The sequence below is a fragment of the Macrosteles quadrilineatus genome, unplaced genomic scaffold, assembly GCF_028750875.1.
Source record: "Macrosteles quadrilineatus isolate MER2022 unplaced genomic scaffold, UCM_ALF_1.0 Scaffold_7__1_contigs__length_78375512, whole genome shotgun sequence".
Classification (NCBI taxonomy): Eukaryota; Metazoa; Arthropoda; class Insecta; order Hemiptera; family Cicadellidae; genus Macrosteles; species Macrosteles quadrilineatus.
In genome coordinates, this window is record NW_026542600.1 from 44,732,502 (window position 1) to 44,751,302 (window position 18,801).

The 18,801-nt window shown below is 31.5% G+C and overlaps 1 protein-coding gene across 2 annotated transcripts in view; it reads left to right on the top strand.

The window, feature by feature from the left end:
* Positions 1 to 18,801, top strand: part of LOC128997867 (activin receptor type-2A) — a 56,440-nt gene that overhangs the window by 13,124 nt on the left and 24,515 nt on the right. For both annotated transcript variants that reach the window (XM_054423639.1, XM_054423638.1), the window contains exon 4: positions 30 to 144. In XM_054423639.1, the coding sequence (XP_054279614.1) occupies positions 30 to 144 (115 nt within the window). The remainder of the gene's footprint in view (positions 1 to 29; positions 145 to 18,801) is intronic.

Genomic DNA, 18,801 nt, shown 5'->3' on the forward strand with positions numbered 1-18,801 from the left:
TGTTTACGATGGTTTTAAATAATTTTTAGGAAAAAGACGAGCCAGAATCTGTCGAACAATGCAAGGAAGCAAACTCTTGCTATACGCTGTGGAAAGAAATTGTTACACCAGATAATGTTACTATCACCACAATTCTTGCCCAAGGTAACTTTTATCTTTTAGTGATTCATCTTGAATAAGTTTGAATACTGCATTCTGTTAGATAAGGATTTTTAACAGTAGTATATTGACATTTTAAATCAGTTGAAATTGAAGACTTAACGAGCGTAAGAGGTTTGTGTGTAAATCAGGTGATCATTATAAGTGGCAGTGCTCAATTTGGGGGGGAACGCGGTGGAACGGATTTCCGGTACCTTTTTTTCAGAAAGATGAAAATATTAGCATAAATAGGTTTTAATCACATTAAATAGGTTACAGTTCCGGCACCTCATTTTTTACAAATCGAGCACTGAGCAGGGGTACATTGTTGTAAAACTGTTTTAGGAAATTTCTTACACTATAAACACGTTGAAATGCATTTAGATGTATTTTTAGGCTTATATGATATTTTTTAATTTACATCATTTTAAATTTATGATAATGATGTTTTCAAGGTTAAAAAGTACCTAATATTAATATTATATAATGCCTTTCTTTGCTATTATTGTGTAACGTGAAACAAGCATTACATAGCGAATACAGTTTTTAATTTTAAAAATTTCTTAAAATGATCTATGTTGTCCCATGCAACTAGTCTCAATTGTTTAGTCCTATTCTTGTAAATATACACCATCACCAATGCATTTATAAATCAACAAATATGTTATTATTTTCACTTTCACATATTGAAGTTAACTTGTTCATGACAGAATATTGAGAAGAGTGATGTCATAGATGAAACCTACTCCCTTTTTAGATTTGATTTCTCATCTTTATGGATCCAGCTGATGACAATTTTATTGTTACTGTAGTTATGTCTGTTGTTACTGTAGTTCTGTCTGGTGCACTGTAGAGGTCGTGTTTTATTTACAATTTGTTTCTTGTTATTTTGGTCATTTAAAACCTGGTTTAACCAAATAAAACGATCTAATCATAAACAATAATTCGTCCCCTAGTTACTTACTTGGAATAGTCATGTTAAACATGTTGTAAAAAAATTGACTTCTGGTATATACGCTTTGAGGCAGATGTCTCGAATCTGCAGCATAGATACCTTGAGGACTAGTATATTTCATTACTAGGACCGAAAGTGACATTTTCCGGCACAGTTTAAGTTTTTGTGTAAGGCGAAGCCGAACACAGGGAACCCCAATTTCACGTGCGAGGCAAAGCCGAATATGTGAGAACTATTTTCATGTACAAAGACGAGGACGGGAATAATGAAACAAGTGCCGGAAAATAACTTTTGCAAAAATACACAAACCCAGAATAACAGACCTCAGTATTACAACTATTTTATTTCTCAATCAATTTGTAATTGAACATCAAAATAAAATAAAATCGTCTAAGAAGCAAACCTACATATATTTTCAATTAATTTTTAAAACTTAAAAATAAAATAAAATATTCTAAAGGAAACCTACGTATATTTTTCAATATTTTTTTAAACATAAAAATAACAGAATAAAACAACTTTTAACATTACATACAGCTGATTCTAATCATTAAATTAAACCGTAACAAAACACTAGCGTGCGCAGTATTATGTAAATGGAGAACTAATCGAGAACGAGGGAAAGTAAATTAAGAGCGAGGGAAAATCAGCTGATCGATTTTCCCTCGCCCTAAATTAGAGCTTGAAAAACATCTACTTTTATTGATGTCAGCTGTTATCAAAAATAGTTACTTTCGTTACGGAGTGATGAAAAATATATCTTTCATTACTGCATATTCACATATCTTATGGAATATCTATTTATGGAGCAACAACAAAGACCAATTTGGATTCTATTCTTATCAAACAAAAAAAAGGCTATTCGTGTAATGTTGAAACTGCATAAAAGAGATTCAGCTAAGAGATATTTTACAGAATTGCAAATCCTAACAGTATATAATCTTTAAACATCCGTCTATTCAAAACAAATTCAATTGTCATCCACTTCAAGCAATTCTGGCGACTATAACACTGGATTCAAAATTAACTTACCCAGCATAAACTGGAATTTTTTAAAAAGGAAACTAGCTATTCAGGATTAAAATTTTTACAGCACTTACCGGCTTTGATAAAGAGGGAAGAAAATTTCAATAAATTTAAAAGAATGCTGAAAGAGTTTTTAATCCAATTTCCATTTTATTCCTTAGAAGACTTATAAAAAAACCAAAAACTAAATAAGTTTCGGCAGGCCTTCATGATTTCAATTTGAATTCTATAACAAAATTAGATGAACGGTTTAAATATTTACCATGTTTAAAAGAATACTTTTTACTTTTAAATTTATTTTAGCCCGCAAACTAAATGTATATAAGCATTTTGTATATTTGTATGGATTAAGATTTATTTATAGCCTATAAGTTATTTGACTCTACTCAATACATGTTCTTTGTCTATGATAAATAAAGAATGATTTGATTTGATTTGATTATATAACCAAACAACAAAGCACAAATCATGAAATTAACCCTAAAATAATAGAAACAAAATTTTGTCGACACTAGTGATCAGTGTCATCGGACATGAAAGTCTACTTGTGTTTAGTCTATGGTGATATGTGACCAGGAGTGTGTCAGATGAGTTCATGTTCAAGTGGTTATCCTACATCTTACAAAACCACTTGACAATCTCTGGCCAAACTCTATAACCACTTAACATTTTGATCAACAAGTGTCTTTTGATTAATGAAATCTCTTAGTGAAGTAAAATATTACTTCATGATTTGAAACTTGAATTTCGCCTAACAATAATCCAACCATTCTATCTGGGGCATAATTAACTAAATCATACTTCGTTGTAAAATGAATTGAATGAATAAATAAAAATAGTTTTTTATTGAGGCAAACATTAAAATCTATATATGATACCTATCAATAGTATAAATACCCCCGCCGCAGCAAACGTGCCGACTAAGCGAATTTCCATTTGTCTTAATTGATTTTCAATTAAATATATTTTAATAACATTAGGTTTAACGAGTACCTAGGTTTGCTGCTACAAGGAAACTAATAAAGTGTGTTTTTTTGTAAAATATTGATAGCTTAGTACAAAATAAATAAATTTGATCAAAATACAAAATATATCCATAAACAAGCAAACTACAACATTTGACAATATTCTCCATAAGAATAACATGGGAATTTTAAATTTACAATTTTTTTAATTTTCTCCGTTACTATTAACCGAACAAAAATACTTTTATATACTAAATTAATTGTTTTTTTAAGCTCTTTAAAAAGGTCTAAAGAGAAATTGGGAAATTTTGTGTTTTGAGGGTCAAAAGTGAGAAAAACCAATTTTTACCCCATAATACCCCCGCCGCAGCAAACCTGCCGTCTAAGCAAATTTCCATTTGGCCGAATTGATTTTCAATTGATCTATTTAAATAACATTAGGTTTAACGAGTACCTAGGTTTGCTGCTACAAGGAAACTAATAAAGTAGTGTGTTTTTAGTAAAATATTTATAGCTTACTATAAAATAAATAAATTTGCCAAGTTTGATCAAAATATATCCATAAACAAGCAAACTACAACATTTTACAATATTCTCCATAAGAATAACATGGGAATTTTAAATTTACCATTTTTTTAGTTTTCTCCGTAACCAATAACCGTACAAAAACACTTTGATATACTGAATTGTTTGTTTTTTTAAGCTCTTTAAGAAGGTTTAGAGAAAAATTGGGAAATTTTGTGTTTTGAGGGTAAGAAGTGAGAAAAACCAATTTTTACCCCATAAAACCCCCCATAAAACCCTGTTCCCATAGTCCGATCATGCTGGATCGCGAACTCATTCAAGTTTATCCCTCCTTACACCTTCAAACCAAATTTCATCAAAATCGGATAAAAATTACTCAAGTTATCGTGTTCACGGACACATATATATATAAATCTATATATACAGGGTGAGTTTTAATTGTCCCCCCCCCAACTTTTTTCTACATTTTTTCAAATATCAATCCCAGACCACTTCCAAACATTGTTGGGTAGTAAGTACTTCATTTTGACAAGGTGGCCATTTCCGGCCGCCATCTTGGATCCGCCATATTGGATGCAAAATTTTTTTTTCAAATACAAAGGTGGGGTTGTGACCCATTATTTCGAACTAAATTTTTACCCTGATTACAATGCCGCAAACCGTTTAAAAAAATCTTGATTCTTTCTAAAGTTATGAGGGCTTTTTAAAACTTTATTTTTAGCCCATTTTAACATTGTGCATTTACAAACTAAGACCATAATCTCAAAATAGTGCTAGATAAAGATAAGTATACACTACCAGTAATTGTCGACCTATTTTCACTTGGTTATGACTGATGTATTTTTTTCGGCCGCCATCTTGGATCCGCCATTTTGAAATGTGATAAATTATTTTAAATATGAAGGGGGCGTTGTGACCCATCATTTCGAACTACTTTTTTAAGCTGAACTTAATTCTATGATCCGTTTTTCATTTTCATTTTTTGATTTTGAAATATTGACATTTTTAACAAAAAAATTTCAATATTTCATAAATAAAACTTGATAACAAAAAATGGGTTGCGGCATTGTCTTTAGCTTAAAAAAGTAGTTCGAAATGATGGGTCACAACACCCCCTTCATATTTAAAATAATTTATCACATTTCAAAATGGCGGATCCAAGATGGCGGCCGAAAAAAATACATCAGTCATAACCAAGTGAAAATAGGTCGACAATTACTGGTAGTGTATACTTATCTTCATCTAGCACTATTTTGAGATTATGGTCTTAGTTTGTAAATGCACAATGTTAAAATGGGCTAAAAATAAAGTTTTAAAAAGCCCTCATAACTTTAGAATGAATCAAGATTTTTTTAAACGGTTTGCGGCATTGTAATCAGGGTAAAAATTTAGTTCGAAATAATGGGTCACAACCCCACCTTTACATTTGAAAAAAAATTTTGCATCCAATATGGCGGATCCAAGATGGCGGCCGGAAATGGCCACCTTGTCAAAATGAAGTACTTACTACCCAACAATGTTTGGAAGTGGTCTGGGAATGATATTTGAAAAAATGTAGAAAAAAGTTGGGGGGGGGGACAATTAAAACTCACCCTGTATATATATATATATATCTATATATATATATATACATATATAAAAATTTGAACGAATGGTGTTTTTGGCCTCTGGGGACATTAAAATGAAAAAGTAAATCGGTCCCGGGCCTAAGTCTTACCATGAGACCTACGGTAATAGCTACTTCCCTATAGGGAAATTCGCTAAAACCCCCCGTAAAGCCCCGTTCCCAGGGTCCGATCATGCTGGTTCGCGAACTCATTCAAGTTTATCCCGCTTTACACCTTTAAACCAAATTTCATCAAAATCGGACAAAAAGTACTCAAGTTATCGCGTTCACGGACGTATATATATATATATATATATATATACTTTTGTGCCCAACCGGTTTGGCAGTCAGTGCGCTGGTAATTTACTCGGTGTGGCAGTCACCCGCCCGAAAGCCAGTCAGCTCTCCCATAAGCCAGTCAGGTATGGCTTCCCGTGCACTTTATACGTATGAAAACAGCAAACCGGTGCTGCTGCCTGTGTCGATAAGCGTAACTGCAATACCAATGCGGAGACTGTCTCATCGTGTGTTCTATCGTGGAGTAGTGTAGCCAGTACGGCACCCTACCCTACTTTGTAGCGGTAAAACCCAGCGGCCTGTAACCTTCGTTTACTCCTTGTTACTATTTGTGTAGGAATAGTGATTAACTACGTGTTAATGTTTAAACATGTTCATACTCCAAATAAATATGATGCACCTCTAATAAGGATCGTCGAATATTAATTAATTATAATTGGTTGAATCTTGATCCTACCCGTTCATCATCTCATATTTTAAGTTATTTTGATTTTTTTTACCTTCAGTTGAAATTTTAGTCAACTTCTCCTTTATACAATATTTTTTATCCTAGTATTTACAGTGTTTCTACGGACCGGGAACTATACGAATTTTCTTTATCTCGAGAAATATACGTGAATCTTGTCCGAGATACTGGAACTGTTTTTTACGCAATTGCGTAACGCGAATGAGTAACTATTACATATGACAACGATATTATTCTATCTGATAAGAATAACCATGAAACTACACTCGAAAGATAAAATATTTTTATAATAATTTCAATTTTACAAACAAACTATTACAGGAATTATATTTTGGGAAGGATGAATGATAAGGAAGCAACAAAAAGTGGTCACGAGTGCAAATACGGGGGGGGGGGAGGGGGGTACAATATAACGAACGCCAGAAACGATTATTTGTTTACTTTTCAGATTCCTTATCAAATCTCTCTCTCTCTCTCTCTCTCTCTCTCTCTCTCTCTCTCTCTCGCTCTCTAACAATGTACAGATTGTGGACTTTACGATTTAAGTTTTCCTGCAATTATTTCAGTTCAATCCCATACCTATCCTTATGGTTTCCTATCTATTATTTTTCAAAATAAATAGTAAAGCAGGTTAAACTATTTTTTATTTTATTTTCTTAAAACCAAACACTCTTTACCATCCGGTATTCTGCAGAGTCAAATGTTTAACACTGTGTTTATAAAAATTGAATGGCCACACAATTTTGTGTTTTATTTTTTTTTTTACTAATAGTAACTGGGATATTTATATCAAAATAAGTTATAATTTATTTTGTATAATACATCGGTCATTGAATACAAACCATAATGGGTTTTCTATTTGTAACTTTAACTTGCAAATACAGTAGAACCTCGCTTAACTGGAGTCGCATCATCATGATGCCTATATATTATATAACCTCACAAATCCCAAGAAAATGTTTTATTAACTGTGTTTTTCAGTCTAATATTTCGATATGAACGATATATTTAACTATTTACGGTAATTTTTATGTGCAGTAGGTTCCCAATTATTGAAATATTACAGTTCATTTAACAAAAATAAGATGGAAGCAAAACGGAGAAATATCGATCAGTATCGTCAAGGTCAACCTATACGCTCGCACCTACAGACTGACAATCTTGCACTGACACTGACAAACTGACAATCGTCTGCTTCTGTCTGCTGTCACAACACTACAATATTTTGTGGTTGGGTCGTTGGGTGATTAGTAACCATGACAACTTGTGGATGTAGAGAAACCAAAGAAAGAATAGAACAAAGAGAAATAATAAGAGGTGTTTTACATCATTTTTATCTTTATCTTATTTTTATCATTGTTATTATTACCAGAAAGACTTAAGTACAGTACTAAGATTTTATGGTGTTTTATGAGTTATTTAATATTTTTATCCCCATACTGTACTTCTGTTCTGAAACATCATGTAGTAGTAGCCTAGGATGACTACGGTATCAGTAGTCTTCTAGTCTACATTTTCATTTTGTTTTGTTCTTTACGTGATTTATTGCTGTACAGTAAGCAAGTTTTGTTTTGTTTGAGTAAGCATACGGTGTAGTTTTTATTAGTAAACTAAGGTTAATGACTTAACATATCACGGTTGCGCAATACCTATTGTATTTTGACTATGTAAAATGCAAATTTATAATCACGTTAACGTCCATTTATATAGTGTCCCGGAACGGCATTGTTCCTGAGTAAGAAACATATAAATATCATATTTAAATTATCCAGAAGTCCTTAGTTACTCACACGAGGAAAAAGGTTTTAGGCCTAAATCATTTGAAACCTGTACATTACATATTTTTGGTCGAGTTTTCGACCACTGGACGACCACTAGTTAAAGTTAATTGTATTACAACAATCTTTATAGTAAGCAATATAAGCTTGAATCGGACTTATCTGCCTTCAGCTAATCCATCATATGATAGTACGTTAGAGAGTATGCCCATGCTGAAGTTTTACTTATACTTGAAGAATGACTTAATTTAGTACCAAGAAATAAATCACACCCCTTACATACACTGTGCTGTTTTAATGCTGTGTAGTTGATTGCTACTGTATTACCCTGTGATCGCATATTAATTCATTCATTAGGAACGTATTTAAAAAAATACTACTTTTATTTTTTTTAAATTTCTATGATTTATTTACAATAACAGAAATGTGTAAGATTAAAATAAATTAATGTGTAGCATTGTCAATTTAAAGTTACATCATAGTAAATTAAAATTCCACTGAAACTTAAACAATAAAAGCCGAAATTAGTTATAAAGAAAACACGAGTTTCCTTTATATTGCTTTTACAATCGAAATATACATACTGAGCCACGGCTCGGTCCCCCGGTACTTTTCATTTTAAATATTCAAATAAAGTCGATTATTTTTAATGTTTTATGAAACGTGGTATAGCAAATTTCCACGGAACTTTTTTTGTCGGCTACTACTTTATTTTATTTTTTGGTCAGGTTAGTTTAAAAACAGTGGATTCTGTATACAAAAAGTGAAATGTTCTAAATCATATTTTTTTTTATTTTTGGCTTATGTACGTAATTTAAATTGTACGAGAGGGGCTTCCCACCGTGCCGGATTGCGCCGTGCGGGCATATTTTGATCCAGTGGCGGGTGTTTGGTGTTTTGAATAAGAATACTGAATTGCTCGTTTTAAGATCGTATCATTACAAATCCTATCATTTTAAGATTTGCTTACACTTACGAGAAATGCATTTTCCATTTGTACATTTCGCAGGTACAAATTTTATGAAATAACGTACATTATTGCGTTGTTTGACAAGTAGCTGGGGACCGAGCTTTGTTCGGGAAACTTTACACTTTGAGAGTATTCCTTGGTCAATGTAATGCTATCCCAAAAATAATAATTTGCGGTATTGTTTTTCTTGACATTTAATTTCTATTCAAATAATAATATCATAGTTAACTGAAATGATGAGATAGAAGAGTTTTTAAAAATTTTTGTTTGGTTCCCCTAAATGGCCGAAACTATAGAAATTACCCAGTATTTTTCACGCTGAATTCAAAGAAGGCTATTAGTAGTATGAAAATCTTCCCACCTTCCTTCCTTTGAAGTATTAGTCACTGCAAGAACTTGGACTCGCTCCAAAACCAGAACTGAAACGTTTAATTTACCCTCAATTTTTAAAATGTAATAAGTTACAATTTTCTGGAAACTCAGGACACTTTCTGACTGAAAATAATTACGGTTGATCCTTGTTGGTGAGTACCAAAAAGGAACCTTAGGTATAAACATGGTTGTATATCCAAGTTTGGTTGTCCTTGATATTGCACTATTTCATTGACACTGACAAATTAGGGCTAGGCTGCACTATAAGTTAATTGGGAGTTTATTTGATATCTAGTCCTAAGCTTATAGCCAACTTAAGGCAAACATAACCAAAACCTAACCACAGACATATAAATATAAGTGATATAAATATAAACACTCATCCTCTGTAGGCCTAAAGCTACCTATCTATATTTTTTTGGGTTAGGATTAGTACTTTGTTGAGAGAGTGTCATTATGTACTGAGCACACTTAGATGATATAGGGTATCAGTGATTTATGAAATTATTTATTTATAAAAAGAAACCTAACGGAGTTACCTTAATGATGCACCCAGTATTTAATACAAAAATTAAAGCTTATGCCTATGTATATTAGTTTTAAAACAGAGTAGAATAAGGCACCTATAATCTAGATTAGGCATTGATTAGTGTTTATAAACGAAACATGGATGAACCACTAAGTCAAGCTACTATAATCCAGTTGTTCAGGCTAGGCTAAACTGAACTCTGAAAGGATCCATCTCAAAACGGCCACAACTTAAGAACAGATCCTAGAATTTGATTTATTTTAAACTTTATTTTTCTGAAATAGATAGCTAAACTGTCCAGTGCAATCATCCCACACTGCAAATAGCAACACTCAAACTTAGTTAGGTAAGCTAGTGGTAGGTTACAACTAATTATTATCCCTGTGACCGATTCAGTGTAACATCTGACATCAGTCAGAATCAGACGACATTATTGTCAACGACACTCGTCGTGTCGTTTCTTTAATTTAGGTATAATAGAGTATAAAACATCTACCATATCCATAATAATGTTCTACCACTGCACCTAAACAGCAGAAAAAAGCAAATCACCAAATTCAAATCACCAAGATTCGCACAATATGACAAATCTATCTATTCTATATATAATTCAGTTTTAAAAATCTTTGTACAACTAAATCTAGAGTTCTACTGGACCGATTTTATTAATTAATGGGTCGTTGGAACGCTTAGGTCGTGTAGATTTGTAAATAATTATGAAATTTTGTTTTTATTATGATTTATGGTGAAAAATTTCAAAAAAACCTGTTTTCCATAAGAAATACATTGAAAACGGTGTTTTTCACACTTTTTATTTGGGTGCGACTTTTAGCTGCCTTTTTTTAGTGTTTCCTAGAAGTGTATGGTATCAATTTGTAGGAAATTTTATTCTCTTTCAGAATATCACCTTCCACTTTGGTCGATTTCCTCACCATTTAAAAGTTATTTGCAAAAAAGCTAAGCAACCTCCGAATTTATAATAATGAGAAAATATTGAGTTTGGGATATTTTTGTTAAACTTTGTACAACTAAATCTAGACTTCTACAGGACCGATTTTGATAATTAATGAGTCATTGGAAAGCCTTACTCATGTAGATTTGCAAATAATTATGAAAGTTTGATTTTATTTAATATTTGTGGTAGAAAAATAAAAATAACAAAAATACATTAAAAACTGTTTTTTTCAGGTTTTTATTTTCAAGTTTATATTTGTAGTCAGCTTTTGGCTGCCTTTATTAAATAATTTCAAGAAATACACACAAGGTATTTGTAGGAAATTTTATCTTCTTTCAGAATATTACGTGCATTTTCTACGATTTACTCACCATTTGAAAGTTATTGTCAAATTAGATAAGTGACCTCCAAATTTTTAGTTGTTAAAAATACTGAATTAGGGATATTTTTGTTAAACTTTGTACAACTAAATCTAGACTTCTACTGGACCGATTTTGTTAACTAATGTATCGTTTGAAAGCCTAATTTGTGTAGATTTGCAAATAATTATGAAAGTTTGATTTTATTAAATATTTGTGGTGAATAAAGAATAAAAAGCAAAAATACACTAAAAACTAATTTTTTTTATAGTTAATATTTTAAAATTTCAATTTATAGTTAACTTTAGGTTGCCTTTTTTGAATATTTTCAAAAAACGCCAAAGAGTACTTTGTAGCAAATTTTATTCTCTTTCAGAATATCACCTTCCACTTTGGTCGATTTCCTCACCGTTTAAGAGTTATTTGCAAAAAAGCTTAGCAACCTCCTAATTTATTGTGGTGAGAGAATATTGAATTGGAGAGATTTTTGTTAACTTTCTACAACTAAATCTACAGTTCTACTGGACCGATTTTATTAATTAATAGGTCAATAAAATCTGTGTAGATTTCCAAATAATTAGTAAAGTTTGAGTTTTATTTATTTATGGTAGTAATACGTTTGCCGGTATGAATAATCTAAAAAAAATTATGGTAGTAATAATGGGTTAGCCAGTATGCATCATCTGATCATATGGAACACATGTATTAACCTATAGTTTAACAGCTGATTGTTTTATTTTTATTTGCTTGATTTTTCTTGGTTTACATTTAGTTGTTCACTATTTGAATTGGTGGTTGAGGTCCGTAAAGTGTGTTTCTAAAGTGATGTTTTTAATCTGTACCATTAATAAGTATTGGTAAGTTAAGTGATGTATGGATTTCATAACCAAAAATTATTATTTTAAACTGTCAATTATAAATTATTCAAATTTAATTTATAATTTACAGTTTAAAATAGTATTTAATATTCGTTATTTTGAAATGTTAATTATAAACTCAATATTTTACATTAGTTTAAAAATTAATAACTTTACTCTTCACTACATGGTTGGTGATGGAAACTGTTTCTTTAGAAGTGTCTCATTTTTATGCCATAAATCTCAATCCAGATACAGTGATATACGATCCACGGTAGTTGATGAAGTCGTCAATAACTGGGACTACTATTGTCCTTTGATCGTAGGGGATAAGACATATAGACTAGAAGTAAAAAACGCGACGGAATACAGAAATTTGTTGACCAAAGATGGGGAATACGCCGGTAATGTCGAAATTGAAGCTGCAGAAAGAGTTTTTGACTGCCAATTCAAAATATATGCTGAGAAATTGGATTATTTTGTAACGGTTGGTGAAGGCACAACGATCTATAAACTACGATTCTCAGGAAATGTGGATGCTGGGCATCAAGAGGACATAATCTTACCAAAATCAAAACGTGGCCGTGCATCAAAAATATAGAAAAAGTAAAACATGTTCTGGCAGACGTGAATCAACAGCTCATAAAAATAAATTGAAGAAACCAAATTATAGTACCGGTATAGATAAAGATTTACTCCAAGGGGTAAAAAAGTGTTTATCAAGCAATCAAAAGGATGGAGAACCAGAAAATGAAAAAGAAACAGAACAAGATAGTCTGACCAACACTTCACTCAGAGATGATGCAACTTCCTCAACCTCCTTAATTTGTGTATTGGGAATGCCAATACACAAATTAAATTTAAAAATTGGAGCTGTAATAATGTTGCTACGAAATCTTAACACAAAACGGGGGTTATGTAATGGCACACGATTAATTGTTAAAGAACTCAAGCCCAATTAAATAATTGCAGAGGTTTTAACTGGATCAGCAGCACGTGAAATTGTATTCATTCCAAGGATTGACTTAGCACAGACGGATACAAATTTACCATTTGTTTTAAAAAGACGGCAATTTCCTTTAAAATTAGCGTTTGCTATTTCAATAAACATAGCGCAAGGCCAGACATTGGATAAAGTTGGGATATACCTTCCAGCAACAGTATTCAGCCATGGACAATTAATTGTATGTTGCAATATCAAGGGCTAAACGGTTTGAAGACATAAAAACTAAGATTATCCCTGGCAAAGAACAAGGAAGATTATTAAAACCATCAGATGAAGTCTTTACAAAGAATGTTGTTTACAAAGAAATACTGTAAATAAAATATTTTTGGAAAATTGTATTTGTTTTTCATTATTTTACTCTTTTAGAAAATCAGTTTATTTTCTAAACAATTTCATTCTTTAAAAAATGTTCAGGTACTTACAAGGGCATATATTATGTACTACTGTACTTTCTAGGGACCGTTGTATTTATTAACTACAACGGGCTCTGTTGCTAGTTCTATATATAATTCAGTTTTAAAAATCTTTGTACAACTAAATCTAGAGTTCTACTGGACCGATTTTATTAATTAATGGGTCGTTGGAAAGCTTAGGTCGTGTAGATTTGCAAATAATTATGAAAGTTTGTTTTTATTATGATCTATGGTGAAAATTTTCAAAAAACCATGTTTTCCATAAGAAATACATTGAAAACGGTGTTTTTCACACTTTTTATTTGGGTGCGACTTTTAGCTGCCTTTTTTTAGTGTTTCCAAGAAGTGTATGGTATCAATTTGTAGGAAATTTTATTCTCTTTCAGAATATTTCCTTCCACTTTGGTCGATTTCCTCACCATTTAAAAGTTATTTGCAAAAAAGCTAAGCAACCTCCGAATTTATAATAATGAGAAAATATTGAGTTTGGGATATTTTTGTTAAACTTTGTACAACTAAATCTAGACTTCTACCGGACCGATTTTGTTAATTAATGAGTCATTGGAAAGCCTTACTCATGTAAATTTGCAAATAATTATGAAAAGTTGATTTTATTTAATATTTGTGGTGGAAAAATAAAAATAACAAAAATACATTAAAAACTGTTTTTCAGGTTTTTATTTTCAAGTTTATTTTTGTAGCCAGCTTTTGGCTGCCTTTATTAAATAATTTCAAGAAATACACAGAAGGTATTTGTAGGAAATTTTATCTTCTTTCAGAATATCACGTGCATTTTCTACGATTTACTCACCATTTAAAAGTTATTGTCAAATTAGATAAGTGACCTCCAAATTTTTAGTTGTTAAAAATACTGAATTAGGGATATTTTTGTTAAACTTTGTACAACTAAATCTAGACTTCTACTGGACCGATTTTGTTAACTAATGTATTGTTTGAGAGCCTAATTTGTGTAGATTTGCAAATAATTATGAAAGTTAGATTTTATTAAAAATTTGTAGTGAATAAAGAATAAAAAGCAAAAATACATTAAAAACTGTTTTTTTGTATAGTTAATATTTTAAAATTTCAATTTATAGTTAACTTTAGGTTGCCTTTTTTGAATATTTTCAAAAAACGCCGAGGAGTACTTTGTAGCAAATTTTATTCTCTTTCAGAATATCACCTTCCACTTTGGTCGATTTCCTCACCATTTAAGAGTTATTTGCAAAAAAGCTTAGCAACCTCCTAATTTATTGTGGTGAGAAAATATTGAATTGGAGAGATTTTTGTTAACTTTCTACAACTAAATCTATAGTTCTACTGGGCCGATTTTATTAATTAATAGGTCAATAAAATCTGTGTAGATTTCCAAATAATTAGTAAAGTTTGAGTTTTATTTATTTATGGTAGTAATACGTTTGTCGGTATGAATAATCTAAAAATATTTATGGTAGTAATAATGGGTTAGCCAGTATGCATCATCTGATCATATGGAACACATGTATTAACCTATAGTTTAACAGCTGATTGTTTTATTGTTATTTCCTTGATTTTTCTTTGTTTACATTTAGTTGTTTACTATTTGAATTGGTGGTTGAGGTCCGTAAAGTGTGTTTCTAAAGTGATGTTTTTAATCTGTACCATTAATAAGTATTGGTAAGTTAAGTGATGTATGGATTTCATCACCAAAAATAATAATTTTAAACTGTCAATTATAAATTATTCAAATTTAATTTATAATTCACAGTTTAAAATAGTATTTAATATTCGTTATTTTGAACTGTTAATTATAAACTAAATATTTTACATTAGTTGAAAAATGAATAACTTTACTCTTCACTACATGGTTGGTGATGGAAACTGTTTCTTTAGAAGTGTCTCATTTTTATGCCATAAATCTCAATCCAGATACAGTGATATACGATCCACGGTAGTTGATGAAGTCGTCAATAACTGGGACTACTATTGTCCTATGATCGTAGGAGATAAGACATATAGACTAGAAGTAAAAAACGCGACGGAATACAGAAATTTGATGACCAAAGATATGTGAAATTGTTATACGCCGGTAATGTCAAAATCGAAGCTGCAGCAAGAGTTTTTGACTGCCAATTTAAAATATATGCTGAGAAATTGGATTATTTTGTAACGGTTGGTGAAGGCACAACGATCTATAAACTAGGATTCTCAGGAAATGTGGATGCTGGGCATTACGATGTTTTGATAGAACAATAGTATGCCTGAGAATCAAGAGGATATAATCTTACCAAAATCAAAACGTGGCCGTGCATAAAAAAATAGAAAAAGTAAAACATGTTCTGGCAGACGTGAATCAACAGCTCATAAAAATAAATTGAAGAAACCAAATTATAGTATAGATAAAGATTTACTACAAGGGGTAAAAGAGTGTTTATCAAGCAATCAGGATGGAGACCCAGAAAATGAAAAAGAAACAGAACAAGATAGTCTGACCAACACTTCACTCAGAGATGATGCAACTTCCTCAACCTCCTTAATTTGTGTATTGGGAATGCCAATACACAAATTAAATCTAAAAATTGGAGCTGTAATAATGTTGCTACGAAATCTTAACAGAAATCGGGGGTTATGTAATGGCACACAATTAATTGTTAAAGAACTTTTAATAGTTCCCAATTTTAATAGTTAATAGAAGCCCAATTTAATAATTGCAGAGGTTTTAACTGGATCAGCAGCACGTGAAATTGTATTCATTCCAAGGATTGACTTAGCACAGACGGACACAGATTTACAATTTGTTTTAAAAAGACGGCAATTTCCTTTAAAATTAGCGTTTGCTATTACAATAAACATAGCGCAAGGCCAGACATTGGATAAAGTTGGGATATACCTTCCAGCACCAGTATTCAGCCATGGACAATTGTATGTTGCAATATCAAGGGTTAAAAGGTTTGAAGACATAAAAATTAAAATTATCCCTGGCAAAGAACAAGGAAGATTATTAAAACAATCAGATGAAGTCTTTACAAAGAATGTTGTTTACAAAGAAATACTGTAAATAAAATATTTTTGTAAAATTTTAATTGTTTTTCATTATTTTACTCTTTTAGAAAATCAGTTTATTTTCTAAACAATTTCATTCTTTAAAAAATGTTCAGGTACTTACAAGGGCATATATTATGTACTACTGTACTTTCTAGGGACCGTTGTATTTAACTACAACGGGCTCTGTTGCTAGTTATTTATAAATCAAAAACAGTATATCTTCTGTGCCAGTAGTTAATGCGTGATTGAACTTCAAACAAACAAACACACAAACTTTCATATTTATAATATTAGTAAGATAAGATGTATTAATTAAATATTAATTACTAGCTGTGTGCCCGTTCTACGCACGGGGATCCTCTAGTGGTCAGTTGAAATCTTCCTAAATAAAGAAAAACTATTGGTTTGCATATTTTCAGATATGCTAGCCAAACTATTATATACAAACAAATACAGTATCTGACAGTTTCAAGTAAAAAAAAAAATGCGTAATAGATCTATGAGGGGTACACTTCCATATCTGTTGGCACAAACAACTAAATTAGTAATATTGATTATTCGATTGTTTAATTCCATATATCGTTTGCTTAGTTAGGTTAGGTTAACCTTACCTAACTAACCAAACGATATATAGTTAAAATACTATACCTCAACCTCGCCATGAAACATTCAGGTTGGAAATTTCACTATCAAAGGTGCTCTTGTCCTGTCCGTACGGAAGCCTGAGTTATATGCGCTACCAACTTATGAATAATTGTTTAAGCCTACGAACCCAAGAGATGGATAATTGGTCTGTTGGACGTATGGTCCAGCGAGCAGCACATAGCGTTGGGAAGACACATTAGAAATACGATTTGAGCATAATCCGTAAACCTCTGTTACAATCACCCACTGCAGTTGTCTCTAAACACTTTACACAACCACCATTGAAGTGCCGTCAACGAGTTGAAACCTTATATGTAAGCTATTGGTAACGCTTATGTAAAAAATGTAAGTTTCCCAGGCATATAGAACACTGAGTCAAAGTCTTTTCCCCGGTTATAAACCCAAAACTCGATAGAAATTCTATACACAAAGAAGCTCTATTTTCATTTACGGTTACCCTACACATTATTGCACTTGCGATTAATTAAATCCGTTATGTAAGGAAAAACGGTTTTAATCCAACTTGGTTTGGATTTGCTTTTGAAACTTGATCTGAAATGATTGCGGTATTTGTAAACAATATTCAATGTAAACATATCAGTGACAGCTAGAGAAAAATAATCTTGATCCGAACAGCTGTTCGCTATTTCATATGATGATTATGTGATAAACATTGTGAGAAAACTTGACAAAAATCGCACAAAATTGGGTTTTAAACGTCCGTAAGTTTTTTTACAAAGTAGCGAGGCCATATTTTAATAGCTAAAGACACTTTCGCCAATCCAGTGAATACATTAAAATGATTCGAGGATCTTGATAGGTACTCTCGTTTTCAGGAGAAGGCCGCGTAAAATGGCCTTTGGACCGTGACAGACGGAAGATAGACAACAACGGAATTGAGATAATAATTGATGATTGAGATAATAACGGAATTGAGATGAAACTTTTTTCGGATTCTTGAATGTTTAAAACGTAAAAATAATCTAAAAGTTGATGATTCTGAGCAATGTACAGACAAAACTCTAATTTTATTTATATAGATTAGTACCTGTGGTGATTTTTATTAGAAATTTATTGAAAGCAATGTTAAAAACCATCTGACCAGTGTTTTTATTTAAAAAGTACGTAGGCCTATTTGATTGGCTTTGTTTTCTGAACTAAAATATCTATTTCCTGATCTATTTTTAGTTCCTGTTTTCGAAACATAATTTGGCAAAACAATTATTTATTCATTAAACAACTTGATCGAAAAATAATTTCTAAACATTGGAGGACAATTAAAAAACTTTTGAATTCTAGTAAACCTAGCTGCCGTACCTGTGTTTTACATCGGAGAGGATTTTGAAGAGAAAAAGTTTGATACACGTCACATATTTCAAATCCCACTCCAAACACGTCATGTTAATACGTTTACTTCCTTAAATTAAGAATGTCAGAATCTCCAATTAACAGGCCCGTAGCAAAAGTTAAAAGTTTCACAAATCGAATCGTTTCTACCTTTTGGACCGCAAAATCAAAGAACTTTATTGACAGCATTTAAAGCTGGCTTCGTTAAACATTCTGTTATCTACATTCTTCAAAAATGTAAACATTGTGAAACTTTGGAATCCCATGGGGCGTAACTCAAAGAAAACACGTTAAATGTAATCGGTATATTTGTTAACCAGGTACAGGGCTACCTCTTTGAATTGATATAGATAATAAATAGAAAAATAAAGAAATATAAGTTGATTGATTATTGGCTCTTACAAAAGGGTAAACAATCAAGGAACATGATTTAATTAAGTAACCACACATCACTGAGTCTATATCTTCATTCTTTCTTGTAAAAATCGCTTTGATTGTGGCTATATAAAATAGGGAAGTAATATTTCACTGTACAACGAGCTCAAAAAGCTCGAGAACCAGCAATAAG